The 27,211-nt window shown below is 42.1% G+C and overlaps 2 protein-coding genes across 2 annotated transcripts in view; one reads left to right on the top strand and one right to left on the bottom strand.

Moving 5' to 3' along the window:
* LOC311000809 (dual specificity protein phosphatase 18) overlaps positions 1–27,211 on the top strand; it is a 255,469-nt gene that overhangs the window by 140,533 nt on the left and 87,725 nt on the right. The gene's annotated exons all lie outside the window — the stretch shown is intronic.
* Positions 45–21,369, bottom strand: cyp7b1 (cytochrome P450, family 7, subfamily B, polypeptide 1). Its single transcript, XM_083991644.1, has 7 exons — positions 21,147–21,369; positions 14,445–14,581; positions 13,269–13,528; positions 11,740–12,121; positions 4,221–4,427; positions 3,230–3,408; positions 45–1,327 (listed from the first exon to the last, which is right to left on the bottom strand). Exons 1-7 carry the CDS (start codon positions 21,218–21,220, stop codon positions 1,016–1,018), a joined length of 1,551 nt encoding a protein of 516 aa, XP_083847770.1. The 5' UTR covers positions 21,221–21,369; the 3' UTR covers positions 45–1,015.

Raw genomic sequence — 27,211 nt, 5'->3', positions numbered from 1 at the left:
AACATACAGTAGGTATGACCCCCAGCTCAGCATGACACAGCTGTGAGCGTCTCCGTTCACATGCAACAGGGAAAATCTAACACATGAAACTCAGTGTAGAAGTGGCACTTTTACTTCTCTTTCATTCATCTCAGAAGGTGTGTGTGTGTGTGTGTGTTACAGTGTGTGTGTGACCTATTGACCTGGGTTTCCTCCTGGCAGCAACGTGTGTTTCCAGTGATCGACCAGGTGGAAACGAGCCGAGACACCGAGGACAGACTGTCATCTGGTCTGAACACTGTGTTTATTTGGTTTGGCTCGGCCGTCGTTTTTAACAGAGTTTCACCATCTCTCCTCCTCTCTGCCCCCCCCCCCCCCCCCCCCCCCCCCCCTCTGCTGGTGCTCTGTCGTTATCATGTGCTTGTACTGTTGTTGTTGTCATGTGGCTGTTGTGTGCTACAGTACCATGTGTTTCCTGTGTTGTGTCTGTTTGTATGGCGATACAGTCACTCTCTACAGTCTGCACTTCTGCCCACAATGAGACCCGGGGATCAAATGTGTATCTGCTATCCCACAATGCATTGAGAGGAAGTAGTGGTTAGTTACTTCAGTCCAATAGAGTCTAAACGGTTATTTGAACAAGTAGAAACAGTCCCATTTCCCCATTAGACAATGTTGTTAACATGAAGCAGCTGAAACCAGTGGAAAGCTTAGTGGTGGTGAGGTGTTGTAGTCCGTTAAAGCCGTACGTTAGCTTTTTACTTCTGGACGTCGCATTAAGCTTCAGATACGGTAGAAAAGGAGTTCATATATGAAGATTATCTCACTGAACTAAACTTGGAAGGATCAGAAACCTGTAGTAGTACTAGGCAAGGCAAGGCAACCAAAAACATGAGAAACTTCAGCTCTGGATCGAGACAGAGTTTGAAATGAAGATGAGGCCGTCCTCCTCCTCGTCTTGTCACATCGCTGCTGCCACGTTGTTATTCACACTCTACAGGCTGTTGTCTGATTGGACGAGGCTACGCGGCTACGCTCAGTTCCTCCTCAACCTGTAGCGAAATCGGACGTCGGTGGTTGGCTGCAGGATTCCCAGTCCGGCGCGGTTCGAGTCTGGCGTGGCGGCGGCGGCCTTCTGCCCCTGCTGGTCCTCGTCCAGCTGCAGGTCGAAGTAGAGCAGCAGCAGACACAGGAACTGTTTGATCTCGTTGACGGCGAAGAAGCGGCCGGGGCACATGGACACGCCCGAGCCGAACGGCATCAGGAAGAACTTGAGCTTCTGTCCGTCTTTGTAGAAGTCGGTCCTCTCGCTGCCGTCGGCCTGCACGTAGCGGTCGAACAGGAACGTCTGAATGCACCGGGAACAACGACAGACAGCAGAAGTGAACGTCACAATAAAGATATTACAAAAAATTTTGGGGTACGCTGATTCTAAAATTCGCAATGAATCACCCTTTCCGGGTAACTTTTATTTCAAAGTTTTTGTTTTTATTTCAAATTGTTTTTTTATTGAGTTTTCAAAAAACTGTAGTGAGAGTGCCAATTGACCTATGGCTAAGCCACGCCCCCAAACGCGATGAGCCAATCAAACCATTGAAATGCATTGCAGTTAGTCAGTTTTCATTGGTTTTTATATGTTTTTTCTTGACATTGTAAGTTTTAAATGGTCAAACGGTGTGCAAACTCTGACACTAGGTATCCTAGAGGCCACGGGGGGGGGGATTTTTTTACCTTTTCCCAGCCACATCTCAACCAAGAGAAGTGTCTGCTCTGGATAAAGTTACACCAACTAAACGTGGATAAACTTAACAAGGATGTCTACATCTGTTCTAAGTTAAGTCAACAACGTATTTGAGGCAACATATTGTCAGAGATGTTTAGATGTTAGCCAGCATCACAACTAAGCATAAAGTCCGCTAGCTTAATGCTAACTTATAATGTAAAACTCCATAGACAGGCTAACAGAAGTTAGCCCGTCGCTATCGGCGTTTCGCGGCAAAGTGAAGTTTTGGTGACTTCGAGATGAAATTTAATCTTTCTGTCTCCAAAAACCATCAATTGCCTCCTGTGAAATGTCTCCTAGTGACAGCTGCCATAGCAACTGTCACCGAATGTTGACTGTTTGTCCAAGTGAGTGGAGGGGGCGGGGCTTAGCCAGAGGTCAATTGCATGAATACCATACATGGATCTCATCTCCAGTGTGCGTCGTTTATACATACGTACTACATAGACAGTTTTTCTTTTTATTCAATTTGTTACATTTTCAACAGTCAACACATGTACAGATACATGGCAAAAGAAAAAAAAGAGAAAGGGGGGGGGGGGGGGGGGGGGTAGAGAGCTTTCTGGGTAACTTTTGAACGTAACGTCGTAGAGACTTGGGGGTGGTCTTAAATTGTTCCTGGTGGGCTATATAGTGGGGGTAGAGCCCCTTTGCAAGTGTGTGTGAGTTAGGTTTGAAAAGTTATGTCCTCCGGTTAATGTCTGAAAGGGCCTGTTGGCGAAAGGGCCATCTGTCATAACTTAGGATAGGAAAGTGCTAGAGACGTGGGACAAAGTTCTGCGGAAAGCTACAGACCTCAGCTATCCAGCAAAATAAAGTCTGACGTCAGTTTTACATGTCCGACGTCAGTTCTGGCCGAAAACGCACCTATGCGGCCTAAATTCTGCCATAAATGCCCCGCACATGCTCAAAGGCAATTTTTTTGACTCTTTGGTTGTGCCCCTGTGGTCCTGTGGACTCTAGGGATTGGATCTACCCAGCTGGTCAACTACTGCCTTACCAGACAGCAGTAGATCAGCTGGGCAGACCCCAGAATGCAACTGTGTTAAGTTGGACCACGCTCATTTCTAAACAAGATAAAACAAGAAGAAAAAAAAACAACTACACACATACACACTATATTGCCTTGCCAGCAAGTAGTAGTATATCATATTGGTTATATCTCAGTGTTACAGAGACACTGAGGATATAATCCCAGAGTCCACACGACCACTGGGGCACAAAACCCTTTGGACTCTTTGGTTGTGTCCCAGTGGTCCTGTGGACTCTGGGGATTGGGTCTGCCCAGCTGGTCAACTACTGCCTTACCAGACAGCAGTAGATCAGCTGGGCAGAACCAATCCCCAGAGTCCACACGACCACTGGGGCACAAAACCCTTTGGACTCTTTGGTTGTGTCTGGTATTGATTAGTGATTATTGATGGGTACCTGGGGGTCTGGTATTGATTATTGATTATTGATGGGTACCTGGGGGTCCGGGTAGATGTCGGGGTCCATGTGCATGCTCTGGGGGTACAGGGCGATGATGTCACCCTTCCTGACGGGCACCGAGCGCTCGGCGTCGAGCCGCAGGCCGAAGTCCTCCTGGACCACGCGGATGTTCATGGAGGCCGAGGACAGACGCAGACTCTCGTTGATGGCGCTCTCTGTGGGGGGGGGGGGGGGGGGCAGAGCTGTTACCATGACGACTGTAAGGCAAGGCAATTTTATTTGTATAGCCCGTTTTTACAAAAAGTTTGTCTCAAAGGGCTTTACATTACATTGTGAAATGTATCCTGGGAAAATGTGTGTTATGTTAATCACATGTTTCATGTGAGAGTCTTAACTAAGTTGATTAGCCTCATCTGGAAGATGATGCAAAGTCGTAAAATGACATAGGTTAGATCCTGTCTAGTGTCTCATGTTCATGAACATAGAATATGAACTGTGTATGTTAAACAGAAATAGAATTGATTAGATTTACAGGAAACATTAAATGCTGATGTTAATGACAAACAATTATTGCCTAATATGGAAAGCCATATCTTTATGTTTGGAGAAGGTGGAGTTTTGGAGTTAGAAAGCATAAAGCTATGGGTTTGAGCCATAGAGAGAGAGATCTCACATTGGCACCAGAGATGCTCTAGGATTCGGCATTTTTCGAACACTGTTCTTCTTCTTGTTAATAAACTCCTTTTTGAACACAAGTGAAGACGTGTCAGCGGTGATCCCTTCTTTTCATCAACACATCAATATACCACATTACTCACTGAAAACTAACCCAATTACTTGAACAACCCAGGAATTGGGTTGAATTCATAGCCCTATAACCCTGAAAATGGGTTACACTCTGGAAAAATAACCCAAAAATTTAACTCAACACCAATAACTCAGAAATTGGGTTACAGAGATAACCCAACATGTTTTAGTGTGCATGTAAAGAGACCAGCAGGAGTTCCCAGTGCTCCCAGCAGCTCACCCATGTAGTGGAGCTGGTCCAGCTGCGTCTTGCTGAGCGCCAGGTCTCGGTCGCTGCTGAACTCGGTGCCGTCACGGCTCAGGACCTGGAGGATCTCTTGGCGGACGGCGTGCAGCGCCGCGGGGTTCCTGACCAGGTGGTACACGGCCCAGAAGGTGGCGGGAACCGTGTTCCCCACCGAGGCCCAGAGGATCGCAAAGTGGTGAGCTGAGAGACAGAGAGAGGGACGGTATCGTTTAGGTCAGTGGTTCTCAACTGGTGGGTCATGGACCCGTTCTGGATGGGTCGTGGACAACTGGTCAAAAAAGTAAATAATGTTTAATGCACATCTGATGTTGGACATGTCTTTTATTTTGAAAAATAACTTATATTGAAAGGCACGAGACACGTGAACACATGCAGTTGTAATGCTCCTCCTCACTTTCTTATTATTTGCTCTGAATGCAAAGATATCAGTTTCTTATCAATGTGGCCTGAATGCAGTGAATCTTGTTTTGTTTTGTGGGTCTTTATTTTGTGCAGTTTGATATTTATTCCCTTTAGTGAACATGCTCTGAATGCAGAGATGCATTAGAAGTCAAATATATCGTTTTGTTGGTCTCCATTTTGTGCAGTTTGATATTTTTTATTCACTTCCGTACATGCAGTTGTCATGGTAACTCCTCAGTTTCATTCATGTGCTCTGAAATGCACTTTGCTCAATAAAGAGCTAAATGAGTTTTTAAAGGCTTAAAAAATATATATCTTGGTTTGAATTCTATAAAAGTGGGTCGGGACTTAATGACCATGGGAACATGTGGAGCCCAGAGTGAGACTAGTTGAGAACCCCTGCACATACTACATTGAGGCTGTTCCAGTGGACAGACCAGATGCTTTGCTTGAGTGTGTTTAGCACAAGTGCTAATTTTCAACACCAGTCCATAGGCGGCTAATCTAAAAATACAGACCATAATATCAACAGCATGAGATAAAACCAAGTGCATGACACTACATCATGACAGTAGCAGACTAATCTAAAAATACAGAGTAGCTACAAGATCAACGAGAGGAGATTGAGCAAACAGAAATCATGATCCTAACAGTAATAATAGTAACAATGATAAAGTCCATATTTATACATGGGAGCATTGTTGTTTTGCTTTTAGTCCTCTGTTAAAAGAGTTTGTGTCAGTCTCCAGTTTCAGGTGAGTGGGTAAAGTGTTCCATAGGTTAACTAACCCCTTTTACTGAGAAGGCAGACTGTCCAGATCAGTGTTTTTCAACCTTTTTTGAGCCAAGGCACATTTTGTTCATTAAAAAAATCCTGTGGCACACCACTAACCAAAAATGTTAGAAAATGACATAGTGCAGTACGGTAAATATACAATACAAATTTTGTCTCTTACAGTGTACTTAGTTTGTTCTGACTCAGTAATGGACATGGCTAAGGCCAGGTCATTGTGCAGGCTTCTGCCACTACACCCATTAACATAAAAGAGTCCTATTTTATTAGCCAACTCTGCCAGACAGTCACTATTGCAGATACAGATGCTCAACAAAGCCAAATTATTTTAGGAGCTAAATTATATTTGTTCAACTCATGGGAGCTTGTCAACACGTGCACACTTCCACTCGTGCCTTCAGCCATATTTCACAGCAAACATGAGAGGACTTAAACTTTTGCTGTGCACTCCCTGTGATAGAAAGTCAGAACAAACTCTGAGTGCAACCTGCAACGCGTGCTTCACTCTGCCTGGTCGCACATCTCGCGCTCTGGAGCGCAGTGCGCGCGCCTGCAGCGCTTCAGATCAGTTCTATTTTTCACGCGAGCCACGAGCGCCGAGAGTGCCGTCTGTCAAGCTGGAAGTCGGGCACAGAAAAGGCGAGAGAATCCGGTCAATTTTCAAAATAAAATAATTAAATGATGATTAATGAAGTTGTTGCTTGTCCGTCTATACATATTTGACCGTTGCGTCTGCACACGAGACACACACACACACGTTTAAAATGACATGTGTGTGGAAAACCGAGTGAATTGTACGAATAAGGACGGTGCCCCCAAAATAAAAAGGAGGAGCTCTCAGCCGGCTCCCCCGTCACCAGTGTTAATTTTGTTGACGAAAAAATTTCGTCATAGTTATCGTCAACGACCTTTTTTTTCTGACTAAAACGAGACAATAACTAAATAAAAATTCATTTACGAGGACTAAGACGATGACGAGGTGTATTGACATATTCGTCAACGAATAAAAACGAGACGAAAATGTCTGCCAGAGACGAGATCCAATCGGAACTCATTTCGTTAGGAAGAGGCGGGAGGAGTTGGGAAGAGAACCAATCAGAGCGACGTGGTAAGGAAGTTACGTAAACGTAGTTTGTGTTTGAGACTGACCCGGGAATGCGCTGCAGAAGACAACATGTCAACGCCGGGGAGGAAGAGGAGAGAGGACATATGGGGAAATTTTACATTTGACGTCAAAGATAACAAGACGCAGTGTAAGAAATGCAGCGCGAGGATTACGGGGAAAAACACAACAAACTTGAAGCGACATTTACAGTCGAATCACCCCGAAATCCACACACAGGTAAGCATGTTCCTCAACATACAACTCACTCGACGTTATCCCGTTTATTACACGGCTTACTAGTGAAATATTAAATTTGAGACATGATTTTCATCAAAATACGACTTGTATCGGTGATTTTTCCGCTGTTTTGCTACCCCTCAACCCCAACCCCCCCTCCCCCTCCCCGCCGCACGCGTTGTTTGATCCCGAGTCCCTGTTTTTTTTCTCTCTCTCTCTCCGAGACAGGGAGGAGGGAGAGGGGGGGATAAGGAGGAAATAAATACATAAATCGGTAGCCTATCGTAACGACACGTAGGCCCGATATGAAATGAGTGTGAGAGACAAGCGTCCGTGTGTCACCGTGTTTAGTGGGTGTGTGAGGCTGGCTGCGTTGTGTTTCACTGCTGACTTCCAAGCAGCTAGCCTATTGCTATCTTGTTGATGTTTAGCGCTACCTGCAGCAACAACAACAATAGCTGCAGCTTCTACTGAGAGCGAGTCAGACATAACGCACGTGAGACACACCGACTGACTTTAATAGAGCCGTGTAATAAGCTACAAATGTAACACACCACCACTGTCCTGTAAAGCTAAAGGTACCTACCTACTGATTAAAGGTGCATAAGAAATGTTGGTGTAACAAGAACAATTTTAACTCTTCCTTTTTTTCTTCTTCATCATAGTTACAGAAGACCTCAGATGGACCACAGAGTGCAAAGAGACTTAAAGTGTCCCAGCAAAACATTTCAGTAGCCATTCTAAGTGCTTCAAAGTACAAACTTGACTCGAAAGAGCAACAGACAAAGGAGGAGGCTATAGCAAAATGGATTGGATGCACAGGACTCCCAGTTACTACAGTTGAAGATGAGGACTTTATTCTTTTGATGGAAACAATGGATAAGAAACTGACTGTTCCAAAAAAAACAAAAATAAGTAATCTGATCGACAAACTTTATGACGCTGAAACACAAAAATTCAAAAGGAGATTGGCTGCTGTGCGGAAGGTATCAATTGGAATTGATCTGTGGACAAAAAAAGGACTGACTGCTTCCTTCCTGGCTATAAGTTCATGCTATTTTTGCACTGAACTACAAAAACCACAACACATATTGCTGGCCCTGGAACAAGTGGCCCATCCACACACTGCACAAACAATCAAAGCATGTGTGGACAAATGTATGCAAGAGTGGGGCATATCACATGAGAAGATCATCACAGTAATAACAGACAATGGGAGTAATATGGTGGCAGCTTTTAAACACACCACACCAGAGGCAGAAGAAACCACCTCTGAGGATTCAGAACAAGAAAACCCCACCATGATGACTGAAAGTGACTCTGAGACTGAAGATGATGATCAGCGGTGAGTCATTGTAAAAAATGTAGTAGTAATTTCCATTGTTAAGAGTATGCCTGTTAAAAAGAACATTTTTTAAATCTAATTATGCTTATTTGTGTGCATTCTTCTTATTAGATGCCATCACGATGACCTGGACATACAACGGACGCCATGTGTGGTGCACACCTTACAACTTGTGGTCCACATGATACAGAAGGAGACAGGTGTCAAAAGAGTCCTTGATAAAGCAAGGTCAGTTGTGAAGCTGTTTCGCAAGTCCTCGGTTGCGACACAAAGGATGCTAGATGAATGTGGCCTTATTGTTGTAAATGACTGCCCCACACGCTGGTCGAGCACATTCAACATGGTTGCACGACTCCTCAAAGTGAAAGACTCAGTTTGCCAAGTCACCAATGACATGGGATGGGACAACTTGCTCCCTAGTGAATGGCAAAAGCTGAAATCATTGCATGAACTACTGCTGCCTTTTGCAGAACATACTCAGACCCTTCAGAGTGACACCATGTCCATGTCCCTGGTGGTCCCTGCCATCTCTGATCTGCTCAGCCACCTTACTGACTTTGAAGAGAACACAAACCACCGAGGCCTTGCTGCTCTTGCACAGAAAATGAAAAGAAATATCAACCAGCGTTTTGCTTGGATCCTGGACACAACCGATGAAAAGTTTTCACCACTTGTGGCAGCTGCCTGCTTTGTCAACCCCACAGTGTGTGAAACCCTACTTGATGATGAAAACATTCAGGAACTGCTGAAACAGGCTGAGGAGTACGTGGTCCAGTCCACTCAGTCACACTCACAACATGTCGAACTTGAGGACCGGCCTGAAGATGATGGAGAGGAGAATGAGAAGGAACCAGAGGAGCTAGAACCAGCACCATCCTCATCAAAGCAGCCAGTCTTCAGGTTTTTTTCAAAGTCTCGCATGAAGCCTAAACAGAGGACCTCCTCCACAAGCAGCATTAAGCAGCAGATCAGAAAGTATAAGGAGGAGCTTTCACACCCAATCACCTGTGCCACAGCAACAGGATTCTGGCTGGAAAAAAGTGACACTTTTTATCACAGTTTAAAACCTTTCGCGTTAGACTTATTGGCTATTCCAGCTTCTCAAGCTTTCGCAGAGAGGGTTTTCAGCGTCACAGGTGACCTCACCAGAGGCAAGCGCAACAGAGCAAGGGTCATGCTGGCACGAAGTGCTTTCCTTAAAATGAATCGGGCCAAATAAATCTGTGGTCTACACTGACAACACTTGTATGCACATAATGGTACTGATTTTTGTTTTTCTGTTATCTATGGTATAGCTCCATATATTAATTAATTTGCTCGTTATTTTGAAGTTGAAAATGTTATAATGGAATGGTTGCAGTTCCTGCCACTGATAGCATTTTTGAATGTTTTCCTTTCCTGTTAATAGGTATAAATCCTGATGCGATTTGAAGTGAAATCTGACTATTTAACAGTGAGCTGAACCATTTTTCTTGTCTTTTTAATAGTTCAGTTACACTGATTTGGAGAGAGCAGGCCTGATGGCGTTATAGCCTATGCACTTTTTCTACATGTTTGTTTATTTTTGCACAAATGGCACTGCTGATTTTACAGTATTACAGGTAAATAAATGTTTGTTGCAAATAACAAGTTAATCTGTGTCTGTGTATGAATTGCAGTACCTTAACATTCCCTAACACATTCATAGCATTCCTTAACACATTCATAGAGGTTTCATTTAGTCTAGGTGAACGTAATGACTTTCAGAAATTGAAGGGAAAGATTACATATTACCCTTTAGTCGACTAAATCTACTGTAGTTTTCGTCGACTATAATCTTATGATATTTCGTCAACTAAAACTAGACTAAAACTAAAACAATTTAAATAACTAAATTATGACTAAAACTAAATTACACTTTAGTCCAAAGACTATGACTAAAACTAAATCAAATTTTGCTGTCAAAATTAACACTGCCCGTCACTCACCTGCAGCTGCACAGACGAGCAGAGGCTCAGCTGTTCTGGCGTGGATGAGCCGCAGCACAGCGGGAGCAGCGCGCGCGTGTTTTATAAAAATAAAAAAACAAACAAACAAAATGAGACTGGCCGGTCGGCGTGAGCCTATAGTCACAGACACTCGATGGAGTGTTGAATCTCACACGGTTATAATCGCCTATGAGCGTCGGTTATCGGTCTGAAAAAAAAAATCAAAATGTGCATCGCTAGTTTGGATCAATTAAGTTAAATTTGGTAATTTTCCACGGCACACCTGGGGAAAGCTCACGGCACACTAGTGTGCGGCACAGTGGTTGAAAATCACTGGTCCAGATGATGTTGTACACTTGGGGACAATGACTCCCCCTCATGCTGATGGTGAATAATCCGGAGTAGTTTTTTATTCCTCAAAGGTCATCTGGAGACCCGGGAGGCCGCTTCCTGGTCCAACCAACACTTTATGAGAGTAATTTAAAACATTTGGACGGGTTGGACAATGACTTCCTGTTTACATCGTACCAGCCAGTAGCCGTCTCTAGTGTTTGTTTTCATCGAAGCCTTTGATAATCAATCAGAGGATTGATATCTACATGTCACCATGTGTGTGTGTGTTTGTGTAGTTGTATCTGTCATAACAAGAGATTACAAGAGAGAGCTGGTCTGGTCTGGTCTGGTGCAGCTGTTTGTAGAGGGTTTAAACTCTGTGACGGTCTGAGTCTGTTCCACATTAAACTAAGTGAAAGCAGAAACAAGCTCCCAGGAATCTGTGGGAGGAGCTGGACCAGGACCAGAACCAGAACCAGGACCAGGTCCAGCTGTTTCACAACAAACCTCCAACAGCGTGGGAACAGAGGAGGAGAGAGAGAGTGAGTCAGAGAGCTGACGGAGAGAGGGAGGGAGGGAGGGAGAGAGAGAGAGAGAGAGAGAGGCCTCCACAGATCAGACCTGAACCAGCAGGAAGCTGTCTGAGACCGGCATGGACTTTCAAAGTAAAAGCCTGTTCAACAGCAGATAGATAGACAGATAGATAGATAGATAGATAGATAGATAGATAGATAGATAGATAGATAGATAGATAGATAGATAGATCTATCTATCAACAGACTGTTGCAGTCCGTAGCAACAGACAGTTGATGTTTTTAGGATGTTAAAAATGTAGTAAAGTAGTGTAATTGACATGTTGAAGGTGAACTTTGACCTCCAGAGGGTTAACAATGGTAGAGGGGACTGAGCAGTGACAGAGCTACTTGGAGCTAAAGTCTGGACAGCTGGGAACAGCTTTTTATTCTGCTTGAATAAAACTACATGAAATTGATGCGTATTCCTCTTTCATATGTCATTATTGGTAACCGTTGCTCATTCTACCACTCTAAGGGGGAACAACGCCCCTTAGAGTGGTAGAATGAGAATATACCACGGACTGGAGTGATATATTGCTTAAATCTATCTACAAAAACCGTCAACAATGGTCTAAATTACTGGCGCCAGGATTAAAGCTTTGGAAAACAGCGCAGCATCAGTGAGTTAAGGAGGACTGCATCTTTTTTGAAGCTGACCCTCTGGTAGTTGATTTTCCTCTCTCCAGACTAACCCAATAAGTGGCCCTGGGCCAGGTGAGGCGGTCGTGGTCTTACCTGCTTTGTCCGAGTCCTTGAGCGAGTCGTAGCGGTCGAACAGCTCGGCTCGTCTCCTGATGAACTGGGACGTGTTGGACCAGCAGGACATCCTCTCCGGCAGGAAGTGGTCGATGAGCTTCTGGCGGACGGCCTTGGTGCGGCCCAGCAGCCAGAGGGGGATCTGGGCGATGAGCAGCGGGAACACCGTGTCGAAGCGGATGAAGTCGCGCCTCAGCGGCGCCATGCCGGCGTGCCGCGGCGTGGCCGCGCCCGGCTGCCGGCCGTACATGGTGAGGAACGTGGCCTCGAACATCACCGAGTAGCAGAAGTCGTACAAGCTGCCGCCGCTCCAGTCACCGCCATCGCCGCCGCTGCCATCGCCGCTAGCCCCCAGGTCGTCCTTTTGTATATTGAACAAATTTTACAAAACCAACAAGTTATAAACCGAATCGCCTTGTTGTTTACATTCTACTTCCTGGTAGAAAACCAGCATGAGAACATTAACGAACGAGAGTTTAGCTATATATCATATTTTTGACGCCCTATCACCGTTTAGACAAATCTGAAATGATTGAAGAAACATTACTATTTCTGTGTGTGTGTTTCTTGTTGCTATGTGTTGTATTTATTCAGTTTGGGGGAATCAGGGTGTCTAGAAAGCATCAGTGGCTCAGCTGACAGGGACAGCTAACGGTAGCTAAGCTAACGGTAGCTAAGCTAGCCGTAGCTAAGCTAACGGCGGTAGCTAAGCTAACGGCGGGAGCTAAGCTAACAGCAGGACGTCAGCTGTTAAAACCCTCCCGTTGTGGGACACGACATGAAACTACTCCAGTTAGCTCAGTCATGTTGGAACTCAGATATCCGCTGGAGAAAATATTTTTTCATGGAGCGTTTATTGAGTCACTGAGTTATTAAAGTTAAACAGGTAGCTAACCGTTAGCCCGGCTAATCTATGATAACCATGACTAATTACAAAAATGTGCACACGTAAATAGTAATGTTTGTCCAATCATTGGTTTTATAAACTTTACAAACATCAGATTAGTCTAAACGGTGATATAGTGACATGAAAAATTAGATAAATATAGAGAAACTCTCGTCCGTCACTATTGTTCTCATGCTGGTTTTCTACCAGGAAGTAGTAGTAAACAACAAGGAGATTCGTCCTATACGTTTCTGTGTAACAGCACATCAAAGAGTACAAAGTAGCCTAGGGATGTCACGATTACTTGTTTTCACAACTAATCGCGGTATTAAACGCCACAATTAATTCATCGTAAAGATTCTTAAATACCGTCACTTTCCAAAAAAGATTATTTTGGAAACACAGAGGCAGATGTGCACAAAAGTAAAGGTAAATGTAACATTAATCAAGGGTTAGTCAGAGGTTTCGGTGAAATACTTTTCATAATTGTCCAGTAATGTATACAAATAGAAGGAGAGAATTTAGCTACAGAATTAGCAAATTTTTGTTTGTGAATAAAGAACTTTGCGTAAATGATGATAAAATTCTTCTGGATTAACGTAGTAACAGATGGTATCTTTACCCCCAGGTGGTCCTGGCGGAACACCAGCATGAGGTTTCCCATCATGCTCTCTGTCAGCGTGGACAGCTCGGCGCCCTGCAGCAGCTGGAAGGAGCGCTTGATCTCCTCCCTCAGGCCGGGGAAGCGCCGGTTGAGGACGGGCGGGTAGCCGAAGGTGAAGGGGGCCACGCGGTTGGAGAACTCGTGGAAGTCCAGCTGCCGGCCGTGTTTGATGATGCTGGGATACAGCAGAGGGTCCATGATGAACGTCATGTACTTTCCTGCACAGGAGAGAGGAGACATAGATATATATACTGACTAATCTCTTTCCACTTAAAATAAGACTCATTACCTAAAAATTAACTTGTTTTTAGATCATTTTCACTTAAACCAACACTAAGGAACTTTTCAACCTTCATAAAATATTTTCATAACTTTTGTGATGATACATCGACTTACAACAAGTTGAATGACACCTCTGTCATGGCCTGAGGGGGTCTGTATCATTATGGTCTGTATCTCTTTCTCTGGCACTAAGCAGCTTTGAGGAGCATGGTAGGAACCCTGCTCTCACGCTAGTGTTCATGGGAAATGGAGTCTTCCTTCACTTTCACTTTTGCGAGTCACAACAAGGAGGGAACAGGCAAAACGGCACTTTAGCAATGGATTATGTTTGTGTTTTCACTTTGAAATGATCCACTGGAAACAGAAACTTAGTTTTGATGTCTTTTGTTAATTTTAATGCAGGATATTTACAGGGCTTCACGCTAGTGTTCATGGGAAATGGAGTCTTCCTTCAGGCAAAACACTACCGCTTTGGTCCACAGGCGCCGCCAAACTCAACCAAGACTGAAAGTTCTTTAGTACTGCTTTAAATTCACAATAAATAGAAAAATCTGCCAGTGAAAGCAGGTTTTTTGTGCTTGTAATAAGGAAGAAAAACTTGCTCCACTATCAGATTTTTTCTACTTATTCCAAGTGAAAATCTGCTTGAAAGAAGTAAAAAGTGTCTAAAAACAAGCTGCTTTTAATATGATGAGTCTTATTTTAAGTAGAATGAGATTAGTTTTGACTAGAAATCACATTTTAACTAGAAATAAGACAAATATTCTAGGTAAGATATTTGAGTTTTTGCAGTGTAAAAGGCCCCTGGCCCCTAGCTGTGTGTGTGTAGGACCGATGCGTGTCTCCACCCACCGGCGATCTGCACCGTGAAGACGTCTCCAAACTTCTTCCTGTGTTCCTCCAGGAACTTGTGGGCGTCTCGTCCGAACTCCAGAGCTTTTCCCACGTAGGGAATCCATCCTCGGATCAGAGGAGGTTCTCCATCTCTCCTGTAAAACACACGGAGGAGAGACAGACGGTCACACAGCAGCAGCAGCAGCAGCATGGACACTAGGGCTGCCACAAACCATTATTTTGATAGTCGACTAGTCACCGACTATTTCTTTCGATTAGTCGACTAATGGGATCATACGTAAATTGAATGTAAAACATACAGCTTATGGCACCAGCTGCAGCTGCTCTTATATAACCATCATTAGCTTTCAGCTTGAAGTGTTTAAGGCATATGCTAACTAAAAATAAAGACAATTAAGATGATAGTTCATTAAACTTTTAATGAAATATGCAGCTTTAACTGTAGCATAAATTGCAAACAGCTGAGTAAAATAAGGATAAGGCACTGGCCTAAACAACACCAAAATAAATACTTAAAGGTTTTTTAGGTTTTTCTTTCCTTCATTTGTCTCTGGCATCAAACAGCTACATTTAAATAAAATGAGGTAGACACCTGAAACTAAGGAATTATTCACAATAAAATGTTTTGGTCTCACTCAAATATAACAAAAGTAGCCTACATTTTGTGCTCAGTGTAAATAATAGTCATTCTGTAAAAAAAAAATCGAATAGTTTGAGACAATCGTCTTGTCTGAAAAAATGTAAATGTCCCTTTTTACTGTGACAGAAGGAGAAACATGGAAAGACTCAACAGAAAGTTCTGTGTGAAACTCTAAGTCGATCCTAGGGTTCATGTACAGACTGAGCACTGGCTGTTGCACCAAAGACACGTTGTAATGTTGGATTGATGTTGTGAATGGAGTTAGGAGGTAGTTGGTGTTTTTTCTTTAAATGCGACTTTTGAGGGAAACATTTATGCTTTTTTTGTAAATGTATGTTGGTGGTATTTTGTTATTATTTGTGTGAAACCTTGGACGTCATGGGACGCAAGACAAATTTCAGAGTGATCTGACAATAAAGTGTAATCTTATCTTATCTTATTATAAATAATGAAAGTAATGGCAAACAAATCTCATTCTACTTAAAATAAGACTCATCACATAAAAAGCAGCTTGTTTTTAGACACTTTTTACTTCTTTCAAGCAAATTTTTCACTTGAAATAAGTAGAAAAATCTGATAGTGGAGCAAGTTTTTCTTTCTTATTACAAACACAAAAAACTTGCTTTCACTGGCAGATTTTTCTACTTATTTCAGGTGGAAAATTTGCTTGAAACAAGTGAAAATGATCTAAAAACAAGTTCATTTTTAGGTGATGAGTCTTATTTTAGTGGAAAGAGTTTAGTTTTGACTAGAAATGAGACAAATATTTTTGAGTTTTTGCAGTGTACCCATAATCCCTTGCCCATGTCAGTCAAAGGCCCAGACTAACTTTATGTACAAGGAGCACAGTTCCCCTCTAATTTAAAGGGATAGTTCAACATTTTGTCAAATTGGACCATTGCCATAATCCCTATAGTCATAGCAGTAGGTTCGTTTTTTTGCAGTTTTGCAGTTTTTGCAGTGATTGTTTTGGGTCAGCCCTAGTGGACACTCCCTGCTGCCACTATCAGCTCTGATCTGGACTCTGGACTTCAGAGATTATAAAAGCAGACGGAGACACTTCCTGCTTCCCGTCGCTCCGCCTCCTTTCCTCCTCTCCTCTTCCTCTGGGACACGCTGATCAAAAACATGGAGGAGCCTTTATCTCCCTGCCCTGCGTCTTATAGGTCCAGTTCCACCCTGACTTACTGTAGAGGTGCGTTCAGGGGAAGTCTGTGAGTCAGTGAGTTCTGTCCCATTACCGGATCATTAAAGGGATAGTTAGTTCACCCAAAATTCAAATTATCGAAGTTTCAGATTTCACAGCTACCTGTGAATATATTGGGTCGAGCAAGCGCTTTATACACGACCTAATAGTTGGGTTAAAAATAACCCATCGTTGTACTTGGCATAACCCAACTCTTGGGTTGAATATTCAACCCAAAAGTTGGGTCAAAAAATAATAACCCAACCTGTAGGGTTAAAATAACCCAAAAAGGGGTTTGTCTTTATTTGAACCAGCAGTTGGGTTAAAATTGGGTTATTTTTTAACCCAACTGTTTTTAGTGTGTATAACAGACTGTTAAAGGGATATTTCCATCTGTTTTCAATGTGACGATGTGGGAGAGTTTTACTGTCGGGGAAAGAAGAGAGAAGTCGTTTACTACTGCCAGTGTTGTGTTGTGTAGTTTGTTATTATTGATGATGATCCAGGAATAGTTGTTGTGAGTCCGTCCCAAAGTGTGGTTGCCAAGGTAACGTGGGGTTGAAAGGGGGAAAGTGAAAGTTTCATCATGTTTACGGCTTCTGGACCCTCAGAGACTCTCACACTGACACAGAGGAGGAGGGGAACTGGGCTGAGATAACAAACTCTGTGTGTGTCAGTGTGTGTGTGTGTGTGTGTGTGTGTGTGTGTGTGTGTGTGTGTGTGTGTGTTCACAAAAGCAAATATTTGTGTGGAGGTTGAACTCGGCTGCAGCCAAGTTCTCAGTTTCCTGAGTTCAGAGGTTTCATTGTTCCAGAGATCTGATCCGTCGGCTCCATCATCAGACCGACTTCATGTCTAATGAGGTCTGGACTCACACTCAGACTCAGACCGACCTCTGACCTCTGACCTCTGACCTCTGGTGTCGATCTCTCACTACGTTTACATGCAGAGCCTCGCATGCCTCAAAATTCAGTTTTGGCGTCTAGTTGGACTTCTGTCCTTGTCTCAATTTACATGAATGTGCCAAAGCCTGCCACCTCATCCTCAATAGAAGACTGTCTCTCATTGATTGATTGATTGAACTGAGAAAATCGAATAACTGACGGGGTCCATCGCCCCCTCATGCTCTGCTCTCTCTAATAAAACTCTCTTGCTGGTCGCGCTGTGTGAAATGCATTGAATCTGCGCTGACGTTGGTTTTTTTTTTCTTTACTTTGCCGGGTTCGGGCGGCTTCTCTGCTCCACTTGGTGCCGTCTCTACTGTTGTGGAGCAGCACACATGCATTGTCCAGTTATACTCTGACTAAGGTGTATATACATGACGGAGAAAATCGAATTCCAATCGCATTATCTGGGTGTCTTAATCAGAGTTCTCCAACTCTGATTTCAGTCGGACTAAGGTGTTTACATGCACTTCAGTTGTCCAGTTATAGTCGGATTAAGGCAATAATTCAGTTTTTTCTAGTGTCATGTAAACGTACTGAACTCTTGACCATGAGCCTGATCTCTTTGTCTATTTTGAGTTATTGATCTGTCTTGTGATTGTATGTTATGTTTTGTTTGGTGATATGTATTGTCTCATTGTCTACGTGTATTCTGGGATGTATGTATGTTTTGTCTTGTTTTCTATCATGATTTGACGTATGAATATGTAATACGTTAGTGTTACGTTTGAGGCTCCCGCCATGAGCTTTAAATAGCTTCTTGGGAGACCTGGCGCTTCTTTTCTGCTCTGTCGACTAATATCATGTGTGTTGTGTGAAATAAAAATACTGAAAATACTGAAATGACATCACGTCTCTGCTTCCTGTCTGTCTCTAATTGACAGGAAAGTGATAATCATTCTGTTCCTGTGACTCACACACACACAGTGAATGAGCTGATGATGTCGTCATGATCCTGCTGTTTCTGTTTCTCCAAAACTCCCTGAACGTCACATGAACTGACTCAAAGGAGTTCTAAACCGAAAGCAACTGGACTGAGTTATTTGTCTAGAAGACGTTTCACCTTCATCCAAGAGGCTTCATCAGAGAACAAAAGTCCAATGTACCTGCTACATGAACTGTTGATTGGACCGCTCTGTGACTTTGTGACATGCCAGGCTACAAGATGAGACTGTTGTTCACTCATGACGGACAAATCTGTACTGTTAGAGCTAGACTTCAGCTCTGTATACGACCTACTGCTGTAACATGTTATGTCAAAATGTCATAAGTAAATGAAAAGATTATGATAAAGATTTTATTCTGTGGGTAATGGGGGCGAGACTAGATCAGCTTTAGCTTCTCCCGCTTTCCCTTTCGGCCATGTGTGTTGTATTATTGAACTAAGATGAAGTGTGATGATGATGATTTAATTGACATGCCCGAAATAAACAAATTGATTCATTGATTGATAGCATCTGACCAGGCTGGGACTGGTGACTGTCTTTGGTGGGAAGTCGGTTTGGACTTCGTTAGAGCTCTATTGTGGCCCACTAACAAAGTCCAAACCACTTTCCACCAAAGACAAAGTCACTCAAACGACTGTCGTTGGCACTTGGAGTGACATCATCACCCTTGTGAAACGCCCACACAAGAGGTTAAATAGTGAGTCTCCACACCAGATAGTTGGACCAGTCCCAGCCTGGTCAGATGCTACATGAACTTATGAAGCCTCTTGGATGAGAGGTGAAACGTCTTCCTAGACAAGTTTCAAGTTTCAATACTACACCCAGTACAGTATACATGATAAAAACACAGTAAAGTGCACAAAGTAATAAATAGATAATCAATAAATGGCAAGGCAAGGCAGTTTTATTTGTATAGCCGGTTTTTACCACCAGTTTGTCTCAAAGGGCTTTACATCCCATCATAACAACATCCTCTGTCCTTAGACCCTCACATCCACTGAGGAAAAACTCCATGGAAAACCCTTTTAACAGGGAAAACCAGGAGAAACCTCAGGGTGAGCAAACAGAGGATCAATAGATAAATATAAATATGGCACATTAAAACAATACCCTGTCCCTCTAAATGGATTATATGGTGTTTAAAATAATATAACAAGGTAACAAATAACCAAGTCCAGTTGCTTTCCGTTTAAACTCCTTTGAGACACTATGACCTGAACTACTGACACCTGATCAGCTGTTTGACCCCCCCCTGCTGTCACATGACACGAACACATCTAACACACGATGACCTCATTTGCTGATGGACAACAGAGACTTGAGAGGAGACAGGCAGCTCCTTTGTCTGTCTGTCAATGGACCGAGGCGGACGAGTGGTGTGTGTGTGTGTGTGTGTGTGTGTGTGTGTGTCCGAGACCAGAGATGCCTCACTGTAAAATATTTGTCTCATTTCTAGTCAAAACTAAACTCTTTCCACTGAAAATAAGACTCATCACCTAAAAATGAACTTGTTTTTACATCATTTTCACTTGTTTCAAACTAATTTTCACTTGAAATAAGTAGAAAAATCTGCCAGTGAAAGCAAGTTTTTTTGTTGTTGCTTATAATAAGAAAGAAAAACTTGCTCCACTATCAGATTTTTCTACTTATTTCAAGTGAAAATCTGCTTGAAAGAAGTAAAAAGTGTCTAAAAACAAGCTGCTTTTAATATGATGAGTCTTATTTTAAAGGAGTATTATCGCAAAATTCGGCCACTAGATGGAGCCAGGCGGAGCTTATCAGATATAAACAAGTGGGCAGCTGTCAGAGAGAGAGAGCAGCCTCGTTTAGTCCCCCCCCCGCCCCCCCTCCTCCTCCTCCCCCCTCCTCCTCCTCCCTCACCAGGCTGAATGAACGTGCAATCGCGGGAAAAAGAAAACTCGCTAGTGGAAGCGGCAGCTCTACGTCGCGCACAACCACAACAACGACAACAACAGCAACTGCAACTTCCTCCTTAATAACGCTGAGAGGACAGCTGAAGAAAGACACAGGGACGTGGAGACAAAGTGTTCTACCAGCGATTCAGTGACTGTGAGCAGCCTAACACTGCTACATTACTTACTGTTGCATATTTGTCCGGTTCGGAGGTCTGATTTGCGAGTTCCGAGTGCATTTTAACGCAGCAAGCGCCGGGCCGGCTTGGATCATAACAAAGACAAATGCTGCATTTGCCCCACGGACACTATACTGTTGGCGATTTTTTTTGTAAATTTAGTTATGGCTCCCCCCGACCCATCTTTTACATATTTCAGATTATTTTATGCTATTACTGCTGTATTTGCGATAATGCTCCTTTAAGTAGAATGAGATTAGTTTTGACTATAAATGACATTTTGACTAGAAATAAGACAAATATTCTTGATTAAACTGTTCAGTTTATGGCAATTTTATTTGTGTAGCCCGTTTTTACCACCAGTTTGTCTCAAAGGTCTTTACATCCCATCATAACAACATCCTCTGTCACATCCACTGAGGAAAAACTCCATGGAAAACCCTTTTAACAGGGAAAAATCATCGTTTATCGTTCTTGTTTCATTATCTTATCAATCAATCAATCAATCAATCAATCAATCAATCAATCAACTGATCAATAGCCTACTACATCTCATGGTGAGTTCACTGCCACAGAGAAAAAGCTGGGAAAGTAGAAACATGTGGGAAAGTCCAGAGTCCAGAGGTTCATGCAGTAAAGACCAGGACCAGATCGATATCATGACGACTCTTTAACTCTTTAACAACTAGATTAGATTAGAAAACTTTATTGATCCCCCGAGGGGAAACAGCTTTGTCACCCAATAAAAACACACACATAGCTACATCCACTTAAGTTCCATACCGTTGCACAAAACGTATCAACAACAGCCGTGTCGCTCATGCAGTGTGTGTGTGTGTGTGTGTGTGTGTGTGTGTGTGTGTGTGTGTGTGTGTGTGTGTGTGACTGACCTGCAGCGGCCGCGCAGGACGCAGAGCAGCAGAGAGAAGAGACCGAGCAGCAGCAGCAGCAGCACCGACACCATCACGATGTTGTTCCCTTAGTTCCCTCAGTTCCCTCAGTCCGCCTGCAGACACACACACACTGACACACACCGACACACAGCGACACGGAGCGACACAGAGAAACTCGAGCTTCAACACTTTATAAAACAACCGTCAAGTCCTCACACACACAGACACACACACACAGCACTGACCTCTTCCGGTGGCGACGCTTCAAAATAAAGCGCCTGTGATGTGTAAAGGGTTAAAAACTAAGTTAATTGCGTGTAGAGGTAAAAAAAAGAAAAAAAAAAAAGAGGTAAAAGGTAAAAAAAAAAAAAAAAAAAAGATGTTAAAAATATATCAAATCCATAGAGAAGAAATGAGTAAAACAGTATAGCTACTGTAGACAAGGCAAGGCATCTTTATTTATATAGCAGCGCATTTCATACCAAGGCAACTCAATGTGCTTTACATAAAAACAAAACATTAAAAAAAAAGAAGCATAAGACAGAATAAAAACAAACAAAACACTAAAAACAGAGTTAAAAACAAGAGCAAATAAAAGTAAAAATAAAATAGAATAGATCAAGTTCTCAGCTATAAGCACGTGAAAAACAAAAGACAAAAGAAATAAAGTAGGTAGTTGGTTCATTTTGTGTTAAAAAATACTGAGTGCATTAAAAATGATGTTTGAAATGTTTCAACAAAGAAATAAAACTAGACACCCCTATAAATATGTTTTTTCATTTCATTTCATTTCATTTTATTATGTAAAAAAAAAAAAAAGGGCATTTCACTGCTCACTTTATTGTACAGTTGTTGTTTTTGGTGTTAGCGCGATTCCCTCACATGTCAGTAGGTGGCGCCAGAGTCACCACACTGAATAGAATAGACTTAATAAACTTTATTAATCCCTTGTGGGAAATTCTTTCGTCACAGCGCTCCCGTGTACAAAGCTGAAGAATATTATAGCAGAATAATACAATACAACAACTTCAAATAGGAGAAAAAGATAAATTACAATTTAAATAGTATTACAAAAATTACAAAGTTAAATACTATTACCAGAATTACAAGTTAAGTTAAAAACTATAAGAATAAACCCCAAAATTTGCCCCTCTCCGTCCCCCATCGTAACAATATATACAGAAGAAAATATAAGCATACAATAAATAAGTCTCTGTTGAGGTGATGTTGCACCTAGAAATAAGCTGCTTCATTGTACAGACCATAGTGAGCTGTTGAATTGTACAGTTTAATGGCCACAGGCAGGATTGATTTCCTGTGGTGCAGCGTGGTGGTGGTGGTGGTGGTGGTGGAATAAATAAAACAAAGAATAAAAATAAAATCCTCAAGTAAGAACTGAAAGCAGTGATTAGCCCAATAAAAATAAAATCATTTTCTACTCTGGAGATCCCCTGGCCAAAAAAACTGTTATATTGTTTTATGTGCTGTCTGACTGGAGACTGCAAACAGAATTTCCCTATTTGAGATAAATAAAGTTGGCTAAATTGAATTGAATTGAATTAAAAGTAGTCTGTTTGCACCATTGATGTGAACGTGCCATTATCTACAGTCACAAGCCTACATTTATTTGTGTTATTGTTATTAAACTTTGTCTTTTAGTCTTAACTGTAGTCTCAGTGAACGTTGGGATGTATTCCCGTCGTCACAGAAACAGTCGACTCACTCAAAGTAAAGAGAAGCTGCTGCTGTTTAATCACAGACAGGGCCGTTGCTAGGAATTCTGGGCCTCCTTAAAGAACACTAGTTTAGTTTAGTTTTAGTTTATTTATTTATTTCATTCATTTATCAAGCATAAAAACAAAAAATAAAATAAACAATGACAATACTGTGAGTCTTGAATGAAAGGGGGCAGAAAGAAGCAAACTTATATTGTCTACCCCTTGTTACAAAGAATTCATTCACAAATTAGATAGTAATTAGTAAATAGTAAAAACACTAAAGTGGGATCCCTAATCCCCTGACTTTTCCACTTTTTTTTTTCTTAGACTACGTACGTATACGCATTTTTAATTTACCCTATACTTTGTCTATGGATATTCTCATTCATCCAGGTCATCGTTCTTTTCTGGGCAAATTGAATCGTAGCTTGTATTTGTCTGGGAAGACGTTTCGCCTCTTATCCAAGGGCCTTCATCAGTTCGTACGCAACGCAACGCAAAAAAATATATAAATTAACCTGCTTTGTTTTGATGCTAATGCAGCATTACTGTGAGTATTACTCAGGGTCTTATGCAGAACTAGAGAATGCATTTCCTGAAGGAAATACGGGTGAATGCTGAAAGCTTCTGAATGCTGAAAGCAGAATAAATCAGTCATACAAAGATTAGACTACTGGGGTTTTTTATGGGCCCCACTGGGCGCTGGGCCCCTAGAGTTAATATAATATAATAATAATGTGACTATGTGTTGAAACTATGTGCTGTCATTCTTGGCCAGGTCTCTCTTGGATCTCAATGGGACAAACCTGGTTAAATAAAGGTTATAATATAATAATAATAATAATAATAATAATAGAGTTATCATCACCTTTCTCCCCTAGACAACGGCCCTGCTCACAGCAGAAGAACAGTTTGAACCTCTGTCTCCGTTGCACCGACACAGAGTCACACACTCTTCATTAGGAGGCTTTTATTTTGAAAGGGAGCTTCATTCCTTTGTGCTGCAGTCGGGTTCATGTTCATGTCCAGACAGATACGCTGCTGCTGCTGCTGCTGCTGCTGCTGCTGCTGCTGCTGCTGCCGAGGAAACCACCTGGTTGTGAAACTATGGAAAGCTGAAACGCTGAGCAACAGTGAGTCATGACATCATCACCACCACCACCACCATCATCATCATCGTCATCATCATCATCATCGTCACTGCCGAAGACAGAGAGTCTGTGAAATATACCTTTACTAACCTCAACTGTGTCCTAACTTTACAACAATGACTCATCAAATCGTCACGTTTTCCTTTTTTTTTTTTTTTTTTTTTATTGTGGAAAAAACACGACAGACAATACAGTGAACATGCACTGATGACTTACAATGACTTACAATGTGAATAGGTGTGTGTGTGTGTGTGTGTGTGTGTGTGTGTGTGTGTGTGTGTGTGTGTGTAAGTCAGTTATGATATATTCTATAAATGGTGATTATAATAATGATGAAAAAGAGACTTGGTGGATAATTATAGTGACTTTGGTCATAATAACACTATTGGGGGAGAAATTGCACATTAGAAACTCTTTCAAGATGCAAATAATTCATTTTTTATTGGCCCATCACTACATAACAGGACTTCTCTTAAAGGGATAGTTCAACATTTTGGCAAACTGGCCCATTGCCATAATCCCTATAGTCATAGCAGTAGGTTCGTTACCTTTAATTGTCGGTGCAAGCTATTTTTAGAACGGCGGAGCAGAGCCGTGAGCTGCTCAGAGCTACGCTACGGAGGCTCATTATGGGATTTCTTGTTTTCCCTCATCATCAAACTCATCAAATACACAATCCAACAACTCCACAACGCTCTGGTGGACAAGTTGTGAGCTGCACATTCACCACACTATGAGATAATAACACAACGTTACCACACAGAGTTGATTTAGAGGGAATACAGAGACTGTTGATGAAAAACTGTCCCTGAAGGCAACGTGCATCAGTGGTTTTGCATGAATTTCCCTCTAAAACAACTCTGTCTGGTAACGTTGTGTTATTATCTCATAGCGTGGTGAATGTGCAGCTCACAACTTGTCCACCAGAGCGTTGTGGAGTTGTTGGATTGTGTATTTGATGAGTTTGATGATGAGGGAAACCAAGAAATCCCATAATGAGCCTCCGTAGCGTAGCTCTGAGCAGCTCACGGCTCTGCTCCGCCGTCCTAAAAACAGCTTGCACCGACAAATAAAGGTAAAAACAAACCTACTGCTATGACTATAGGGATTATGGCAATGGGCCAATTTGCCAAAAATGTTGAACTATCCCTTTAAGTTTAGTAAAAAGAGCAAGTAGAGGCTAGACAGGCAGACTAGTCCCTGTCTGCGCTCTGCTGTGTAATTACACCATGGATGTATTATATAACTTGGAGTCAGTTGAAATGTGAAATCCACCGCTACTTTGGAGGTCACCTGCGGCTGCGGCTGCTTCTCAAACGTGGATTATGGATATTAAAGTCAGCAGATGGACAAACTGGACCAGGTTGCAACTGCCACAGTCAGAGGTATGCTAAGGGTTACTTTTATGTTGTGCAGGTGTTATATTTAAAGCAGTACTAAAGAACTTTCAATATTGGTTGAGTTTGGCGGCGCCAGTGGCCCAAAGCGGTAGTGTTTTGCCTGAAGGAAGACTCCATCTCCCATGAGCACTAGCGAATAGCGCCGTAAACATCCTGATCTCCCGGTGCATGGAAATGAACAGAAGACGTCCAAACTAAGTTTCTGTTTCCAGCGGATCATTTCATAGTAAACACAATCATTGCTGCTCCCTCCTCGTCGTGACTCGCTAAAGTGAAAGTGAAACTTAAGTGAGAGCAGGGTTCCTACCATGCTCCTCAAAGCTGCTTAGTGCCAGAGTAGGAGATACAGACCATAATGATACAGACCCCCTCAGGCCATGACAGAGGTGTCATTCAACCTGTTGTAAGTCGATGTACCATCACAAAAGTTATGAAAATATTATGTGAAGGTTGAAAAGTTCCTTAGTGTTGGTTTAATGTAGTTAGTTAACCTAGCTTAACAAGTTGTAGATTCTCGGCTAATGAGCTAATGTTGAACTAGATTTAAAAAAGGGGCCAGTGTTGCATTATGATTCCCATCTAGAATTAGGTTACATTTAATTAAGATACAAAAAATAAAATAAAATACAGTAACACTTGGTCATTTGTAAAGGAGTTTAGCATGACATAATTAGCATAATGTTCATCTTACACCTTAGATTTTTTTATTTTGAAGAACATTGGTCATCAGGATATCTGACAAGGACTTTTTGTCAGTGATTTGTTGTTTCCTTTATCTGAATCTATTTTTCAGGTGATGGTGAGCTGCAGTGAATCATCCAACCAACCAACCAACCAACTCCCAGTAGCTACATCAGAGATGCAGAATATTATTATTAAACTTTATTTATAGCACCTTTCAAAACAAATGTTACAAGGTACTGTACAACAAGGTAACAACAATTAAAATGACAACCAGAACAAGTAAATAAAATCAAATAAAATCAGGAAAGGCTTTCCGATAAAAATGAGTTTTGAGGAGTGATTTAAAACACAACACTGAAGAAGCTGACCTAATGTCCTCCGGTAGATCATTCCAGAGCTTTGGGGCCCGAACTGAGAATGCTTTTTCCCCCTTTGTCGTCAGTCGGGCCCCAGGGACAGCTAAAAAACCTTTATCTGAGGATCTCAGAGTGCGGGCAGAAGTGTACACAGATAAAAGGTCAGTGATGTATGCAGGACTAAAACCGTTGAGTGCTTTAAAAGTGATTAATAAGATCTTAAAATCAATCCTAAAACGTACTGGAAGCCAGTGCAGGGAAGCTAAAACAGGCGTAATGTGCTCACGTTTCTTAGTTCTGGTTAAAAGCCTGGCAGCAGAATTCTGCACCGACTGGAGTCTGTCCAGGGATTTTTGATTAAGACAGGTAAAAAGACTGTTACAATAATCCAGTCGTGATGAAATAAAAGCATGTAAAATCGTTTCTGTGTCTTTAAAAGATAAAAAGGATCGAATCTTTGAAATATTTCTAAGATGATAAAAGCAAGACTGAACAAGTTTGGTCGTGTGCTGTTCAAAGTTTAAGTTGCTATCAAACCAGACTCCAAGGTTTTTTGCGGAGGGTTTGATGCCATCTATTAATGGCCCAGCAGCTGACAGGATTTGTTTAGACATCTGCTGGGACCCAAAGACCAGAACCTCTGTTTTGTTGTCATTGAGTTGGAGAAAATTTTTTGACAACCAGTTTTTAACAGCAGTAATACAGTCTAAAAAAGCACTCAACTTCCCAGGGTCAGTGGCATTTACGGGCAGG

Source organism: Trachurus trachurus (genome assembly GCF_905171665.1).
Source record: "Trachurus trachurus genome assembly, chromosome: 17".
NCBI lineage: Eukaryota > Metazoa > Chordata > Actinopteri > Carangiformes > Carangidae > Trachurus > Trachurus trachurus.
This window is presented reverse-complemented; position numbering and strand designations above follow the sequence as displayed.